The sequence below is a fragment of the Scomber scombrus genome, chromosome 10 (genome assembly GCF_963691925.1).
Source record: "Scomber scombrus chromosome 10, fScoSco1.1, whole genome shotgun sequence".
Classification (NCBI taxonomy): domain Eukaryota; kingdom Metazoa; phylum Chordata; class Actinopteri; order Scombriformes; family Scombridae; genus Scomber; species Scomber scombrus.
In genome coordinates, this window is record NC_084979.1 from 25,324,402 (window position 1) to 25,341,041 (window position 16,640).

Consider the following 16,640-nt stretch of genomic DNA (forward strand, 5'->3'; position numbering starts at 1 on the left):
CACACACACACACACACACACACACACACACACACACATCACAAGTTTATTGTTTACCTCTGCTGGTAGAGTATTGCCTTACCGGTCATGGGCCTGAGAGAAAAAGAAAGAAAAAGTTAAAACAAATGTATGATATCAGGAAAGGTTAAAAATGTATATGATCAAATAAGATGCAGAAACATAAGAAAATTAATAACTAAAACTAAAGAAACAACACAGCATTGAATCTACAGCATATAGCAGCTCTGTGAGGCTGCTGAGGTGTTTTTTAAATGATGAGTTTTTTATGACGTTATGATGTAATGGTTGTAACTCACCAGTGGGAAGTGGCAGGTCTTAAAGAAATTTTGCTGTGAGCAGATATTTTACATTACATCACTTCCTTGTGTGACGACGATTTTAGAGGAAATGTCAACATGTAAGTCATTTGTTTAATATTATGATGCTTGTGGAGCAGAGAAGTGAAATATGTGTCAGACAGATGTCGGGAATTCAACATTTTTTTTTTATCATTTATGCATTAATGTTTTTTTTTTTTTATAAAGTAGTTTAAACTAGCTCCACCTCCAGCAGCTACAACAGTAACATGCTGCTCTAACACTGATGCTTCACCATTAATAATCTAATGATGTCATATAATAATATATCAGTCAGAGGGACCAAACCACTACTTTTACTGTAATACTTTAACTACATCAAGCTCATAACACTTATGTACTTTAAGTACAGTTTACTGCTAATACTTATGTACTTTTGCTATGTAAGTTTTGTTCATGCACACTTTTACTTGTGATGGTGTATTCATTCTTTAACTATATTTTATTGCTAATACTTGAATAGTAGGGTTTTAACACAAAATAACAACCGAGGCTGATGAGAATGTCATTAATTTTAAAGTTACAGTATTTTGATCAAACACCATAGTATTGGACAAATTAAAATTGTGACCTGATGCCGGTATTTGATGACAAGTTTAAGGATCACTACAGTCATTAGAATTCATCCTCTGGAGAACTTGAATTTCTGTGCCAAATCCATTATGTACATGCAGAGATATTTCACCGGATAAATGCTATTTTTGACTGCTGGATTACTGTGGTGGGTTAGGGTTAAATTAAGTTTTTTTTTAAATTTTTATTAGGGTTTAGATTAAGAGTCAGCAGAGCACTAGGCTCCATGGATGTCTGTATAAAATCCATTCAGTAGTTGTTGTTGAGATATTTCATGAAGAACAAATATAGTCAATCTTATGGTGATGCAAGAAGAAAAGGCAGTGGGTCACTAAAGTCATTGGGATTCATCCTTTGTGGAACTGTGTGGAAGAATTTCATGACAATAGTTCAGATATTTCAGTCTGCACCAAAGTGGTGGTAAGAAAGACAGAAATTGAGCTATTGTGGCTCTGAGGATGAAAATGAGGATAAAATAAAAGTATTGAGCTTGACGGTTCATTTTTTATGTTGGAAACAGCAGCACATTTGCTCTGGAGCTTTTGACTGTATCACACAGTATTCATCAGTAGATTTGCATGTTCAAACTCATGTTTTTCATCAGGGTTGGTATAAAAGTCGAGCATGCCAGTTCATTCTTGACACTGGACAAAAAACAATCAATCAAATAATCAATGTCAAAATCTCGCACACACACGCACAAAGCTGCATACAAGAATGTGTTTCCAGAAATGACCGACTCAGCAAGCCAAGTTCCTCAGCTTGTCCCGCATGTGTAATCCACAGGTCGTTTGTAATGTGAACTTGACGTCACTTCTTTATTTAATTTCTCTACACTCTGCTCATGTTACTGGGAAGCAATGCGCTCAGTCTGCAGGAAACCGCAAAACGCCTGTGTGTGTTTGTGTTTTCATTCCAACTGCATGAGTCACCCCGTCCCCGTCGGAGATACTCCTCCTGTGTGTGTCACCTTACACTATCTGAGCATCTTTAATCAAATTAGAAGGTCAAAAGTTACTGTTTAACAGGGGCGCCCTGGTGTCCTAGAGGTTAAGATTGAAAACAAAACAAACAAATGCACAAAAAGTGTTACCTGCTACCATCACTGCTCTTCAGTGAGTGCAGTTTAAATGTGATTAAAGCCCAGCAAGGTGACAAACAAAAGCAGTCTGGAGATTTAAAACCAGAAAAACCCGCCTATCTAGTAGACCTTAATGATGATGATCTTGCTAAAGCAGCCAACATTGTTTTGTTTGAGAAATGTACAACGAGCTCCGAGATAATGATCTACACAGTGACATTATGGCTCTGTAATCTTTCTTTATTGACAATAAACTGTGATGTTCATGTGTACATTTGATTTACGGGGTTCGAGCCACAAATGTCAGGTCTCAACTGTTAGATCTCTCTGTACCACTTGCAGTGTTCAGTGAAAGCTGTCACTTTAATATCCCAATTATTGTCAAGCCTCTGTGGGCAAAAAAACGCTAATTAAACGAGTAGGTAGACTTCATGGCAATACTGGATTAGCAGCTTCATGCTTATTTAACTGGATAAGCCAAAAACAATGGATCTGCAAATGTTTTGTCAATTGAAAAATATACAGTGTACTGATAAAATGAAATATAATGAAATATAATAATAAAATCTAATGGGACTAATAACTAATAAAGGAATATCTTATCTTATCTTATCTTATCTTATGTCAGATTCTCTCTCAAGTCACGTACAGGTCTCCCTATCTTTACCCACGTGTATAAAAACACGTATAAGGTATCAATTATTACAGGCTGAGTGGTCATCATCAATGGTGGAAGAAGTAATCCTCAAACAAAACCCCAAACACCTGATGAAGGTGTTTGGGGATTTGGAGAGGGTGGACCGAAACAGTGTAAACTAATAAATATTCCAGCAGTAAGCTAGAAAGTGTGAGGGAATTTTTCTCATTCGTTTTTTCAGTTGCATTTTTCTTCCTACACAGCTGTAGCATATACAGGTGTGCGTTATTTTATGTGATGACTCAAGCTGCACGACTAAAGGTTGAAATGCCACATCATAAAAGTACTCAAATACTACGATTACAGTTTGACAGTAATAAAAGTTATATCATATCCTGTATATTACAGTGTTGAAAGCTCATTTTAACAACTTAAAGTGTCATATTTTATAAATGTATCAATATGTTTTGTACATAATCTATACAAATCTGCAGAGCAAGTATTATCTGCAGTTATCGGGAAATGTAGTAGAGTAAAAAGTACAATATTTGTGTCTGAAATGTAGCGTAGTAGTAGAGGCATTACCGGATTGACCTGTCAGGGGCCCTCGGGCAAACATTCAGCCCTTTTTGACCTCAACCTATACTACCCTCTGTGCAATGTGTCTGTGCTCCTGTCACCTCCAAGTTGCCATAAACAGCACAAGCAGCACTCCTATGCTAAATTGTGTTAGTTTAATTTAAAAAAAACGTTATTTAGGAAAATGTTATATGTGAATATGATATAAAATAAAATAATTAAGCTTTAGATTTTAACACAGGGCCTTTCTAAAAGACACAGCCACAAAGAAACATTAACTGTGGATCCACATTTTTTAATATTTATCTGTAGTGGTCTAAATTTCCTTTCACATTTGCAAATTATCGGCGTACCAAAGCCAAAGTGACGTGCAGTGAACCTGCGCCTGTGTACAAGTGTAGAGTACCATAACATCGAAATACTCAAGTAAAACCTCAGAACTGTTGCATATGGTTTCCTATATTGTAAACAAATAACCACAAAAGAACCAAAACTAACAATGCACATCTGTCTCGCAATACTTCCCAACTTCCCTTCCCTGCCCCGATCCTCACATCTTTAAAAACACTCTTTAAAAACCGCTGAGCGCTGTAATTTTCTGCAAACGTCAGTCAAATGTATTTTTTTACAGCTGCGGCTTCGGTACGGTAGTGAGGCCGCGGGGTGGTGTGTGTGTGTGTGTGGCATGTGGGTGTTTTTACACGTGTATTGTAATTAGGGAACTTGTCAGTCAGAGTAACAGCATGTCCCAATGATGTGTTTTTATTAGTTTTTTGGACAACAATGGAGCTCTGTGGCACAGGGGAATAAGACTTACACTAAACAGACAACGCTTGTTGAATTCAGTGTTGGTTTACATGTTTTTTATGAGCATGGTTGGTAATAAAGAAAACTACAGAGGATTCCCTGACATATCCTTAAAATACTTCACTCCACTGGTCACTTGTGAGTTCAGTTCAGGTCAGTTTGTTGACCTTTGACATAAGGTTTATTTTTATGATGGTGTTATAAAGTATTAAATTATGTCACTACAAACAACTTCATCACACCTCTAAAACATATAATTTCTTTAAATTGTACATGCAACTATCGCGTTTAATACAGTTTTATACAGTTGTCGAATTAGCTCCAACTGAGAAGCAAATAAGCAGTTTACTCAAGTAAAAGAACCAACACAGCAATGTAAAAATACTCCATCAAAGTCCATAAGTATTACAGTAAAAGTACATAAGTATTATGAGTGATGTAGTTAAAGTATTACAGTAAAAGTACATAAGCATTATGAGCTCGATGTAGTTAAAGTATTACAGTAAAAGTAGTGGTTTGGTCCCTCTGACTGATATATTATTATATATATGACATCATTAGATTATTAATAGTGAAGCATCAGTGTTAGAGCAGCATGTTACTGTTGTAGCTGCTGGAGGTGGAGCTAGTTTACACTACTTTATATACAGTTAACTAGTTTAGTCCAGTGGTTCCCAACATAGGGGTCGGGCCCCTCCAAAGGGTCAGCAGATAAATGTGAGGGGCCATGAGATCATTAATGGGAGAGAAAAGAAGAAAAAACAATGTTCTGATGCACAAACTTCTCACATGGTTTCTCACATGGTTTTATTGAAATGAAACCATGTGAGAAGTTTATAGGGAAACATCATTATTTGGTGGAGCTGTTAACAGACATCTGAAATGTGAGCCTGACTACACACTGCTTTTTGTAAGACATCAAAAGACAAAAAATGTTTCATCTTTAACAATGTGTTGTACTTTAAAAGCTTGTTATATCATCCATTGTGTCAAATCTTCATCTGAAAAGTAACTAAAGCTGTCAAATAAATGTAAGTGGAGTAGAAAGTATAAAGCATCATCACATGAATTAAAGTACAAGTACCTCAAGATAAATATAGTAGCTATTTGATTGATTGTACTTTTACTTAAATGTACTGTTACTTTCCACCATTGAAATGATGCAGGTGCAAGCTCACTGAAAGCTGAAGTGAAAGTCAGGAGTCCCCATGATGTTACTGTGATGACTTTCAGTATTTTATAGACAGCTGACCTGTGTGTGTAAACAAATGCATCCCCCCCTCACACCTGTTTGCCTGCAGGTGATCAGGTGAGGAGGAGACAGGCTGGAGTTTTTTTTCTTCTGCCAGATGTCAGCTGCAGCTGCATCAGGGGATCCGGACCTAGGGAGGGCGGGGTTTAAGAAAAAACAAGGAATTTCCTGGTGAGCTACGACAACACTGGAAGGTAAAGTTTGCTCCGTTGAAATGTAAACTTTTTACACCCTTTAAAGCTGCAAGTGTCAGGCTTATTTCTTCACAGTTGATCAGAAGCAGTTATAACCCGCCGCCTGCAGCCTCACTGTAACATTACCACGGCAACCTGTAGTTATAGCAACCCGATCGGCAGCTAGCTTAGCTTAGCTTGTGTACGTCAGAATGTCTAAACGCTAACTATCAGACTGAAGTTAACATAATAACGTGTGGGTAGTGTGTGAACTGCTACAGACTTGTCTTCATAGAGGAGGCTCACATTTCACAGTTTAACCCCACAGTTAGTTCGTTGTTAGGTTGTTTTTTTATTTATCTTGTAGCTTCTGTCTGAATGTTGCGGCTACATGTTGGAGAGGAAGCGCCTGTTTTGGGCACATAGAACGAATCAGCGGGGCGGAGTCATTTCCCTAAAGTTGTTCTATCCATAGACTATGGTTCTATCCATTATCATAAATCTTAATTATGTCCAGAATGCAGTTTGATAAGTCTGCAAGGAACAAAATGACGTCATCTGCAAATAGTGCTGTGCAACGATCAGTCTGTCCTAACCTGATTTTCAAAATACTGAAAAAGGTGTCCTTATTGCTATGGTTAAAAAGTTGTTCTAACGATTATCATTTAATATCGATATGTATATCGATTAATCGTCTACTGTTAAATGTCTGAAAGGTGGAAAAATCCATTATGATATCTACAAATAGTTTGATTTTATATCACAAACGTACAAATATCCTCGTTTTTTTGGGCTGCAGCTCAGGATTATTTTAAAGATAAAGGTACATTATGGAACAGGTACAATATTTTTTGGAAAGACATTAATTTTAATTAGAATTATTTTTCCTATTAAAAAATTTAGTATATTTGACCATCATAATTAGTTTGAACAATTCCTCCCACATCAGGAACTATACGTAGATAGGTAAAAATATCTATTAAGTTGAATGAGGTAATATTATCCATAGGACTACATCTTTCTTTTTCATTCAGTTCATTAAAGGGGATTTCGCATTATTAACCTTTTTATAACCTGAAAATGATCCAAAAGTCTTAATTACGTCCACAATGCAGTTTGTTAAGTCTGGAAGGAACAAAATGACGTCATCTGCAAATATCACACACTGATATTAAATGGTTGAGAAATAATGTCATTAGTGAGAATTAAAGCTGTGAGTTGATTGTATCCTAACCCATTTACAGAAAGCTGTCCCAAATCCAAACCGGTTTAGTGTTGCAAACAGAAACAACCATTCAATTCTATCAAGCACCTTTTCAGCATCTACGCATATACAGTAGCACATTCTCCAAGGGATGGGCAATTTATCGAAATTATATTGATATTGTGATATGAGACTAGATATCGTCTTAGATTTTGGATATCGTAATATCGTGATACAGCAGAAGAGTTGTCTTTTCTTGGTTTTGAAAGCTGCAATACAAGAAAATTATGTAATCTTCTGAACTTACCAGACAGTTCTACCTATTGTATTTTTGGCTTTTACCAGCTTTGTCATTTTATCCAAATGACTGATGATTATTTATCAAAAATCTTGTCAAAGCACCGATCCCTACAATATTGTTGTGATATCGAGGTATTTGGTTAAAAAAATCGAGATAATTGATTTTATCTGTCTCGCCCAGCCCTACATTCTCTCTTTTTATGCAATGTATTTAACACTCTCTGTACATTATGAAAGCTGTGTCGCTCTTTTGATCCAAGTCTATAAAAACTGGAAGAACACACTCAAATCTGCGCGCTAATACCTTGCAAGGGATTTTATTTTCCGAGTTTAAGAGTGAAATCAGAAGGAAAGACATTTATGAGCTGGTTTGTTTAGTTTAATAAGTAAAGTGTTCATGGCTCCTCTCAATAATGGGAAGGAGTGGCCCATTTTCATACATTTCCATAATCAGAAGTAAAAGTTAGAAGTTTACCTTTTAATTTTATTATAAATATCAATTGGTCAACCATCAGGACCAGCTGCATTATCGGTATTAGTGGCATAAGTTGCTTCTATAATTTCATCCACTGTCAGATCCGAATCTATATTGGTTTTGTTTTTTGCTACTTTTGAAATGTTTGGGAATTTTAAAATGCATAAGAAAGACGTTTTTGTATCTGAATTAAATGGATATTCTGAGTTTAGATACACATAGAACAATCTAAAGGTGTCATTTACCTCTTTAGGGTCCATAGTTACGTCATTCTGAACATTTTCGATTGCATTAATCGCTCTTTCTGATTGAAGCTTTGTAATTTGGCAAGCCAGGAGTTTCCCTGTTTTTTAAAATTCCTCAGCAAACAGCTCACTCCGTGGATATGTTGTTGTTTTTGAATTCAGCCTTGAGTAGTATTAGTTCCTGGTGTGGATTTTCTGAGCTATCCAAAAATGTGTCTTTCTCAAGAATTTTAATTATTGCCAGTTCCAGTTTCTGATGGGTACGTTTTAATTTAAGTACAGGCCAAGATCTGTGTTGTATTAATTAAAAAAAACACATCTGTTTCTCAACAAAGTTTATAAAAACAGGGTCCTGTAGCCATTTTACACAGAAACCTTATCTCCCTGGTGCAGTATTAACCAATTTAGTATCTTAATAAGTAAAAGATATTGGGACATGGTCTGATATTACTATGCTGTTATATTGGCAGTCGTCTACTTTAAACATTAGCACCAACCCCCTGCCAAATATGCAAGTGTCTGGTGGATTTGCTTCACTCATTTGCCAATTAAAACCCAATGGTAATCTATTGAGTGGTTGGTAAAAATGTTAACATTCATTAGCCATTTGGATGATGTGAAAAGGTTTTGTGTGTGCTATTGTGACAAGATTGAGTTCCCACCAAATTACAGACAAGCTTAAATCTTTTATCAAATTTGATTTAGATTTTCTGGCTCTTTTATGAGACGTATCTAAACCAGTAGTGTTTTAGTCGGTCAATATATTAAAATCACCCCATGTGATGACATAACTTGGGAGTAAGATGAGGAATGATTTATCTAAGAGTCTAGGGTCGGTCATCCTCATTGGCACTTTACACATTCATTAAGTTTAGTTTCTCATACAATAAAATGCCTTCCAGTATAATGTATCTACCTTCTGGATCTGAAATCTATGAATTGAAATGAGTAGTCCTCAGTCAAAGGGAACCATAGGAAGCAGAAATAAATGGTCTCTGCCAACTTTTAGAAAATGTTACATACTGTATATCACACGGCATCATTGAGATTCCTGGTGTTGATTGTTTTTGTTTCAGTCTACTAAGTATCTGTTAAACTTTTGTCAATTTATCTAAGTCCCTGAATTTTCATGATGTGACCTCAACCTTCACAGATGTAGACGTAACCTCAATCTTAACGTACTTTGACAGTTTGATGTCCTGTGACTGTACAGTATGAAATGGATATTCATCGTTGCCATGACAATTTAAACGTAAAAAAAAACATGTTTGCTGCCATATCCACGAAACCCTAAACCTCTAACATACAATCCCCCCTAAGATCAATATATATAAATCTCTCATTTCACACATGACTGACCACCAAACCTTCCCAGTCTCAGGGGGCGCCCCAATCACCACCAGTCCTCCCAATCCCCTAACCCCCAAGCAGGCTACAATTTCCCCTTAAGTGATTTAACATTTTAAGAACCCAAATATCTAACCCTATACTCCCCCCTCCCCCCCCCTCTACCTTTCTGTTGTTAGTACATTTAATATTGGGCGACTTATCGATTGTTGCAGCTCTAGTACAGCGATAAAGCTGGAACCAACAAATGTTTGCTACTTTTTGCTTGATAATATTAAATTGATTATCTAATTTTTGTTAGTTAGTTTCCCCTTTACCGAATAATCGTTTATTAAATAGATAAATACAAAATTACTGCAAATACTTCTTAATTAGAGCTTACTGTACAGAGGAATGAAATCTAGTATTTAAAACAGATTTGTTAATGAATGTTTAAATGAATCGTGAAAACTCGTAATTTATGTGGACCTGATTACTTGATCACCAGATAAACAGATTAATCACTTCGGTCTAGAGCTGCTGGCACAAGTGATCAATTAATTGCCCACAATTCTGATAATCAATTAATCGTTTTGAGTAATTTTTTAAGAAGAACATTTCCAAATTCTCTGCTTCAAGCTTTTTAAATGTGAATATCTTTCTGGTTTATTAAGTCCTATCAAATATCCAGTGTGGGGATTTTTCTTCTTTTCTCTGTTTCATATAAATCACAAATTGAATCTTTGGGTTTTGGACAGTTGCTGGGACCATTAAACTGGGACAAACAAACAAGTACCTTGGACTTTATGAAACTGTGACGTTTACTTTTGACTATTTTCTGACATTTTAGAGACCAAACAACTAATCAAGATAATGATCAGCTGATTAACTGATAATTAAGATAATTGTTAGTTGCCTCTTGAGTTAGTTCACTCTAATTAAAGTGACAATTTCCTTATAAATGAATGAACAAAATATCTACCAAAACACACTTAGACGTAAAATAAGAGATTTAGTTTAGTGACACAGCAGGGTCAGATCTTGATGTTGTTTAAAATAGATTTTCTGTAATATAAATGCTGCAGTGAAGCACATCTGTAATGTTTGGTGAGGACCACAGGACATAACATGAAGACATTATGTCAGAAATGTTGGTTTTAACTTAATTTAGTAGATTAACCACATGAATTAGCTTCCATTGGCAAATATTTACAGTTCTTTATTTCAGCATCCTAAACTCTTATCTCATTTTTTTCTTCCAGATGAACGTGGGCGTAGCTCACAGCGAGGTGAACCCCAACACGCGGGTGATGAACAGCAGAGGAATATGGCTGACCTACCTGTTGCTGACCGTCGTGTTGCACATCGTGCTGCTCAGCATCCCTTTCTTCACAGTGCCACTCGTCTGGACCCTCACCAACGTCATCCACAACCTGGTGAGTTACAGTGATGATGACAAACGAGAGCGACTGCACTGAATAATGATTAAACTGCCACACTGAAGGTAATGTAGCGCATGTTTTAGGTTGTATATGGGTCAATGACGTATAAGGATTTAGAACAACTCAATTGTAGAATAATAAAAACAAGCATATCTAATGCAGTAGTTCAAACATTCAGAATGTTGTGTACCTGAAGATCCATATTATACATTTGAAATTAAGTGATTTTAGTGGGTTTTTCAAGATTAATTGGCACTGGCCTTTAAAAAGAGTCATGTGGTGCGACCACGATTCATCTTGAAATAAATTAATTTAGTTAACATGCTTCACATCTTTTTTTACAAGTTTTCAGTAATATAAAGTGTTTGGAAACAAAGTATTTGCATTTTTTTTAAATCTTTGTAAATGATGATCTTTTATTTATATAAGATATTTCAAGATGAATCATGGTCGCACCAAATGACTTTTTTTTCAGGCCAGTGCCAATTAATCTTGAAAAACCCACTAAAATCACTTTCAAATTGTAATATGAGTTGTCAGGTACACAACATTCTGAATGTTAGATATTCTGCATTAGATATGCTTGTTTTTATTATTTAAAATTGATTTGTTGAAAATCCTTATACGTCATTGACCCATATATGTCTGAATATATATATATATTGCATTTATTTTTAGGGTTGTGCAATATGACAAAGTTTGGTATCTATCCCTTTAATATCACTCTCATTAAGTTTTGGGTAATGTTAAAAATTAATGAATGAGACTGCTGTATGTCATTTCTTGCACAGCTGCATGAGAAGATGGATACCTCTAACATCATCTATCCATTCAATATGGAGCTACTACCAGGGGTTAGTTAGCATAGCTTAGCTTAGCATAGCACAGCCGGGTGCAGTGACTTCTTAAGTATTTTAGGAGAGGAGTAAGGGAAGGCAAAGACCAACCGGTCGAGGCAGATGGCCGCCCACTTTGAGCCTGGTTCTGCCTGAGGTTTCTTCCTGTTAAAAGTTTTTTCTTGCCATTGTCGCTAAGTGCTTGCTCATGTGGGAATGTTGGGTCTCTTTAAAATTAAAACCTGAAGAGTACGGTTTAGAACCTGCTCTATGTGTAAAGTGCCTTGAGATAACTTTGTTGTGATTTGGCGCTATACAAATAAAGATTGATTGATTGATTTGTTCAGCACTTTTCAACAACAACAACACATTTCAAAGGGCTTCACATAAAACATAAAATGCATCAAGCCATAATATAAAAGCAACACATGGCAAAATACAAATATTACACAAATTTAAATATGATTAAAAGTGTTAAATTGGAAATAAAATTAAACAAAAACAAAGTGAGACAGGTAAAAACAGGAGGATTAAAAAGTTACAGTGCAGTGTGAGATATTAACCCTAAAATTTTGAGTTGATAAAAAGAAGCCGTGATTTAAAAGAAGGGCGAGTTGGAGCGGACCTGCAGTCTTCTGGGAGCTTGTTCAGATACGTGGAGCATAAAAACTGAACGCTGCTTCTCCATGTTTAGTTTTGACTCTGAAGACAGAAACCAGACCTGTCCCAGACGACCCGAGAGGTCTGGATGCTTCTGGATGGTTCATAACGTTAGCAGCAGATCAGAAATGTGCTAAATTTAGTGCTTTGTAAACCAACAGTAGCAGCTTTAGAGGTGCTGGTTGGTAGATTTTGTTACCATCAAACAGAGCCAGGCTAACAGTTTCCCTCTGTTCACAGTATTTATGGCTAAGCTAAGCTAACTCTCCTGGCTCTAGCTTCATATCGAACAGACAGATATGACAGTAGTATCAATCTTCTGTGTAATTATTCCTTTTTTATTGGACAGATTTGATAATAATTGCATCCATACGATCAAGTAACTCCATATTTCAGATATTTAATTCACCAGATTAAAAAGAAAATAATCATAATGAAATAAATGTTTCATTGTGTGCTTTCAAAACCAAAAACAATTTAGAACCGTAACAACCTTGTCTATAAATGATAAAGTATGTGGTAAACATATAAAGAACTTGTTGATATTGAGAGTTCAGGTGAAAATCCTCCGTGATGTTATTGGAGGGCAGCTAATGCAGCAGTGGTATACTGGAGCTTGTGTGGAGGATTGTTCATTGAAAACTATAATCTAGATGAAACTAAAACTGTAATTAAAGTTTAAACACACTTCCTTTTGATGTGATTATACCCCTGATTGCATAAACATGTAACAGACCTGCAGAGTACCTCGTAGAGAAGATATAAAACCATTATATAATCATACAGCTTTTGATGTGTCTTTGTGATTGATGGTCATCGTGTCCTGTATCTCTGCAGGTGATGTACCTGTTTCTACACACAGTGAAGGGAACTCCCTTCGAGACGCCGGACCAAGGCAAAGCTCGTCTGCTCACTCACTGGGAACAGATGGACTACGGCGTCCAATTCACAGCGTCGCGTAAATTCCTCACCATCTCACCAATTGTTCTGTAAGTGTGTTTGCTTCTCATAGTGAAAGGTCAACGTCCGTGCCGTTTTCAGCATGACTTAGTCGATGTCCAGGCTGTTTGGGGATATTATAGCCTTCTTTTTAGACTATTTAAGAACAATTCAGGCTAATTAACCGTTATCCAAGTCCTTAACTTAGTTACTGTTGCTACACCTGTTAAGATTTTCACACGGCTCATATGTTTACAATAACGTTGCTGATCCACCTCTCAAAATACTTCGTAATATAACAGGTCCGTGATTTCAGACAAAAACAGCAGATTTGATCAGCTGTGGTTCATTTACAATTACGATAATATTAGCTTCATGGGTGGGAACAACATGATATAATGCTGAAAAACAGAGGAAGAATGATTATTGTGTATTTGAGTTTAATGACCGAAAATAAACTAAACTAAGACAATAACAGGAAACATTGCTCTTGTATTGTAGTGTAGAGCTAGTTATTCCTAACATTTGTACATGTGATCTTAATCTTAATGTTTAACTGTAATGTAGTAATGAAATGCATATTGGTCTTCAAAATAATGTTAGCATGTAGGCTGTAAGCCAGTCAGCTGGACATACTAGTGTTTTTAGCTTTTTTTTCTTTTTTCTTTTTTCTTTTTAGAGTAGATGAAGAGCCAAAAATGTAAACTTTTGCTCTTGTATTTTTGGTTTTCGAGCTGGTTAAAAAAGACACCACCCTCCAAACTCTTACTGTGAAACGTGGAGAAATGCAAAACCTGACAGGCATGCTGTGCCTACTTATGATTTCTAAGCTCTGATTGGTTAATTGGTGTTCAACAGAGGGGTGTATCAAACGGTTAATTGAGCAAGTGATTTCTCTTTACAGTCTGCTAATGAACAGAGTGCCTTATAGGTGTGATTTTTGCAATTCAGTTGATTAAGTTTAATAGTTTTGGAGTACTGAATGAAATAACTCTAATAGTTAATTGTATACACACTGGCAGGTATGTAGCAGCTCTCACATTTCACTAAGGAAGCTGTTTGAAACTGAAGGTTTTGCATCGTCTTATGTTCTTATGTTCATCTTAACTTCAGTGCACGATCTCAAAGCCGAGAAACAGTTGCTCAGCTGTGAAGCTTTTCAGATTAAAAGGCTTTCTCTAAACTGATGATGCACTTTGTGAAACACAAACATGAAAGATTCAGTGAAAAGAAGATTGCAACATGTGACTTTTAATCTTTCAGATCCTCTGCTTAAAGTCTCAAATTCACCTCTGGGCAGCAGTCACAGAAACTGACTCAATGCTGAACATGTATTTTGTAAACCAAAAGCTCACCTTGGCTAACCCTTAACCTGTGAGCTTCTGCTTTTGTGGTATTAGTTAAAGGCTCTATTTTCACTTTTGATTTCTTATCTGAGAGTCACATTGAACAGTAGCCATTATCACTGAGCCATTAGTTTATAATGTTAAAACAGTGTGAAAGTAAACTGAAATCATAAAGTCAGCAAATTAGCATAATCATATCAGATAATAGTCAGTATCTAAGAGTCATATCGAAGGCGGTGGATGCACATCTGAGTGTTTCATCGAGCAGTTTGTTTTTGCTACACAAATTCAACTTTTCATTTGTGAAAAGACGACCGTGTTAGTTCCTCTTTCAAAAAGTTTCATAGTGTTGCTTCAAAGCTTCCAACATAAATGTTTATCCTAATTTGTTAATATTCACAGTTTCCCCCCTCTCTCTTTCTCTCTCTCTCTGTCTCTGCAGGTATATTCTTGCTAGTTTCTACACAAAATACGATGCCACACATTTCCTAATCAACACAGGCTCCCTCCTGAGCGTCCTCCTCCCAAAGTTACCTCAGTTTCACGGAGTACGGATATTTGGGATCAACAAGTACTGACAGAAATGATTCAAGCACTGGATTTTAATCAACACTGGACTTTTATGTTTTTCTGTTTCTGCTGAACTATTTTAGGTTTAGACGCTGATGAGAAAGAGATTATCTGACTGTGTGGAGTAATATATCAAAGTTGCAGTTTGTGCAGCCTGAAAAAAAAAAAGAAGCAGTAAATGCACTGCTGCTGTTTTACATGAAAGTAACTATTTTTTTCTTCATGGACATTCCTGCTGGGTTTTTTTTGTTTTTTTGTTTTTTGACAAAAAGCCAGACGCTTCGCTCTTGTTGTGAAGTAAGAGCAAAGTTTCACCTGCACTGCTTTTGAATGTGACAATTATTATACATTACTTTCAAAAACATACCATCTCCCCTGTCTTTAGACGCAGCTTTTTACTGTTACAAACTGCGCTGGCTGCAAGTCTGTAAAACTGAGTTTCTGGTTGTTGCCATAAATGTGAATCAATCTCTTCCATTTACTCAACGTGTGGTTCATGTTCTGAATACTACTTTCACCTATTTTTTTTTTCTTCATGCTTTCCGTTTGATTTACTTTTAAGGGTTCACGTGCATCATGCATTTACACATCTACAATAAACACTGCAGACTTTGTTTTGCTATGATACACATAATCATGAAAAGCTGGATCTCTTTTTCCATGTATGTGTATAAAAAATGAGCATTGAGAGCTATACGGCACACGTGGGTCGTCTTATCTTTACTCCACATGGCCAGAGGCTGCAAAATCCTTTTTTTTGGCGGAGGTTTCTAAGAATCAATCAACTGAACGTGGGCCAGTTTGTTAGCGGCGGGGAACTCCAGACACTTTACATGAAGGCACCATGGCGGGGGCAGTCACACTGTGTGCAATATGTTCATATATCCAAAGGGTTTCCCCCCCCTTCCGCATGTGCGGTTGTGTTTGCATTGCAGTGAGGTTTCCCTGTTACAGACCCGTGTTTTTGGGGAAGTAGCTCATAGGAAATGCATCAGCGTGTGAATGTGATTACTCTGTTGATTATGCCAGCCCGACTCTGGGAAACATGCAAATAACGCTCGCTGTATCAGCTGTTTCAAACATGTGTAATCGAGTGTGATTGGGGTGTTCCCTGCCTTCAGGAGCTGCTCAGGTGATGACGCTGACGTAAACGAGCCAGTAGTAGGATGCAGAGTGCAGCTGGGCTAAATGTCAAAGCCCCGTTTCAACACCCCCCTCCTCAAGATATCAGATATGGCTACCAAGAACCAGAGAAAGGGAGAAAAAGGATGAATCTTTTTTTTTTCTCTACATACTATACTGAAAGATTTAAGATGACACTATCTGGCCTGAGCAGCAGATTAGGTCATCCACTGCAGTTTTTCCCAGTTCTGCTTCCACTTTTCACTTAGTGTGAACCCAGTGGTACTAGATGTATGATGAATATTTAAAACTGACTCAGGACTCAGTGTGGATATGAAATTCAAATATATGACATCAAATTAACTATTAATTAATTAAAAAAAATGTATCTTAAAAATGTTATCTGTATGAAAACATATGCCAAAGGAGATGACGGAAGTAATGTGCAGATAAGACAAAAGGTCAGAAATGTTCTGCTTTTCCACAGTTGGTAGGATTTCTTGAGCCTTCTTAGAAATTAAGTCAGGACAAAGAAATGGAACATCCAAGGGGGGAAAAAAAAATCACTTGAGGGGCCCGGTGGTTTTCAAAGTTTGCAGTTTCCCTTGAGATTCTGTGAAGCGGACAAAAATCGAAAGACGTTTATCGATAACGCTTTAAGTCATTTCCCAGATACACAGATTAAAACAGTCTTCT

General features: G+C 36.6%; 1 protein-coding gene across 1 annotated transcript; it reads left to right on the plus strand.

Annotated features, from left to right (window-relative positions):
• The first annotated feature begins 5,452 nt into the window (after positions 1 to 5,452).
• Positions 5,453 to 15,514, plus strand: ormdl2 (ORMDL sphingolipid biosynthesis regulator 2). Its single transcript, XM_062427369.1, has 4 exons — positions 5,453 to 5,500; positions 10,292 to 10,465; positions 12,805 to 12,956; positions 14,695 to 15,514. Exons 2-4 carry the CDS (start codon positions 10,292 to 10,294, stop codon positions 14,828 to 14,830), a joined length of 462 nt encoding a protein of 153 aa, XP_062283353.1. The 5' UTR covers positions 5,453 to 5,500; the 3' UTR covers positions 14,831 to 15,514.
• Positions 15,515 to 16,640: the final 1,126 nt, after the last annotated feature.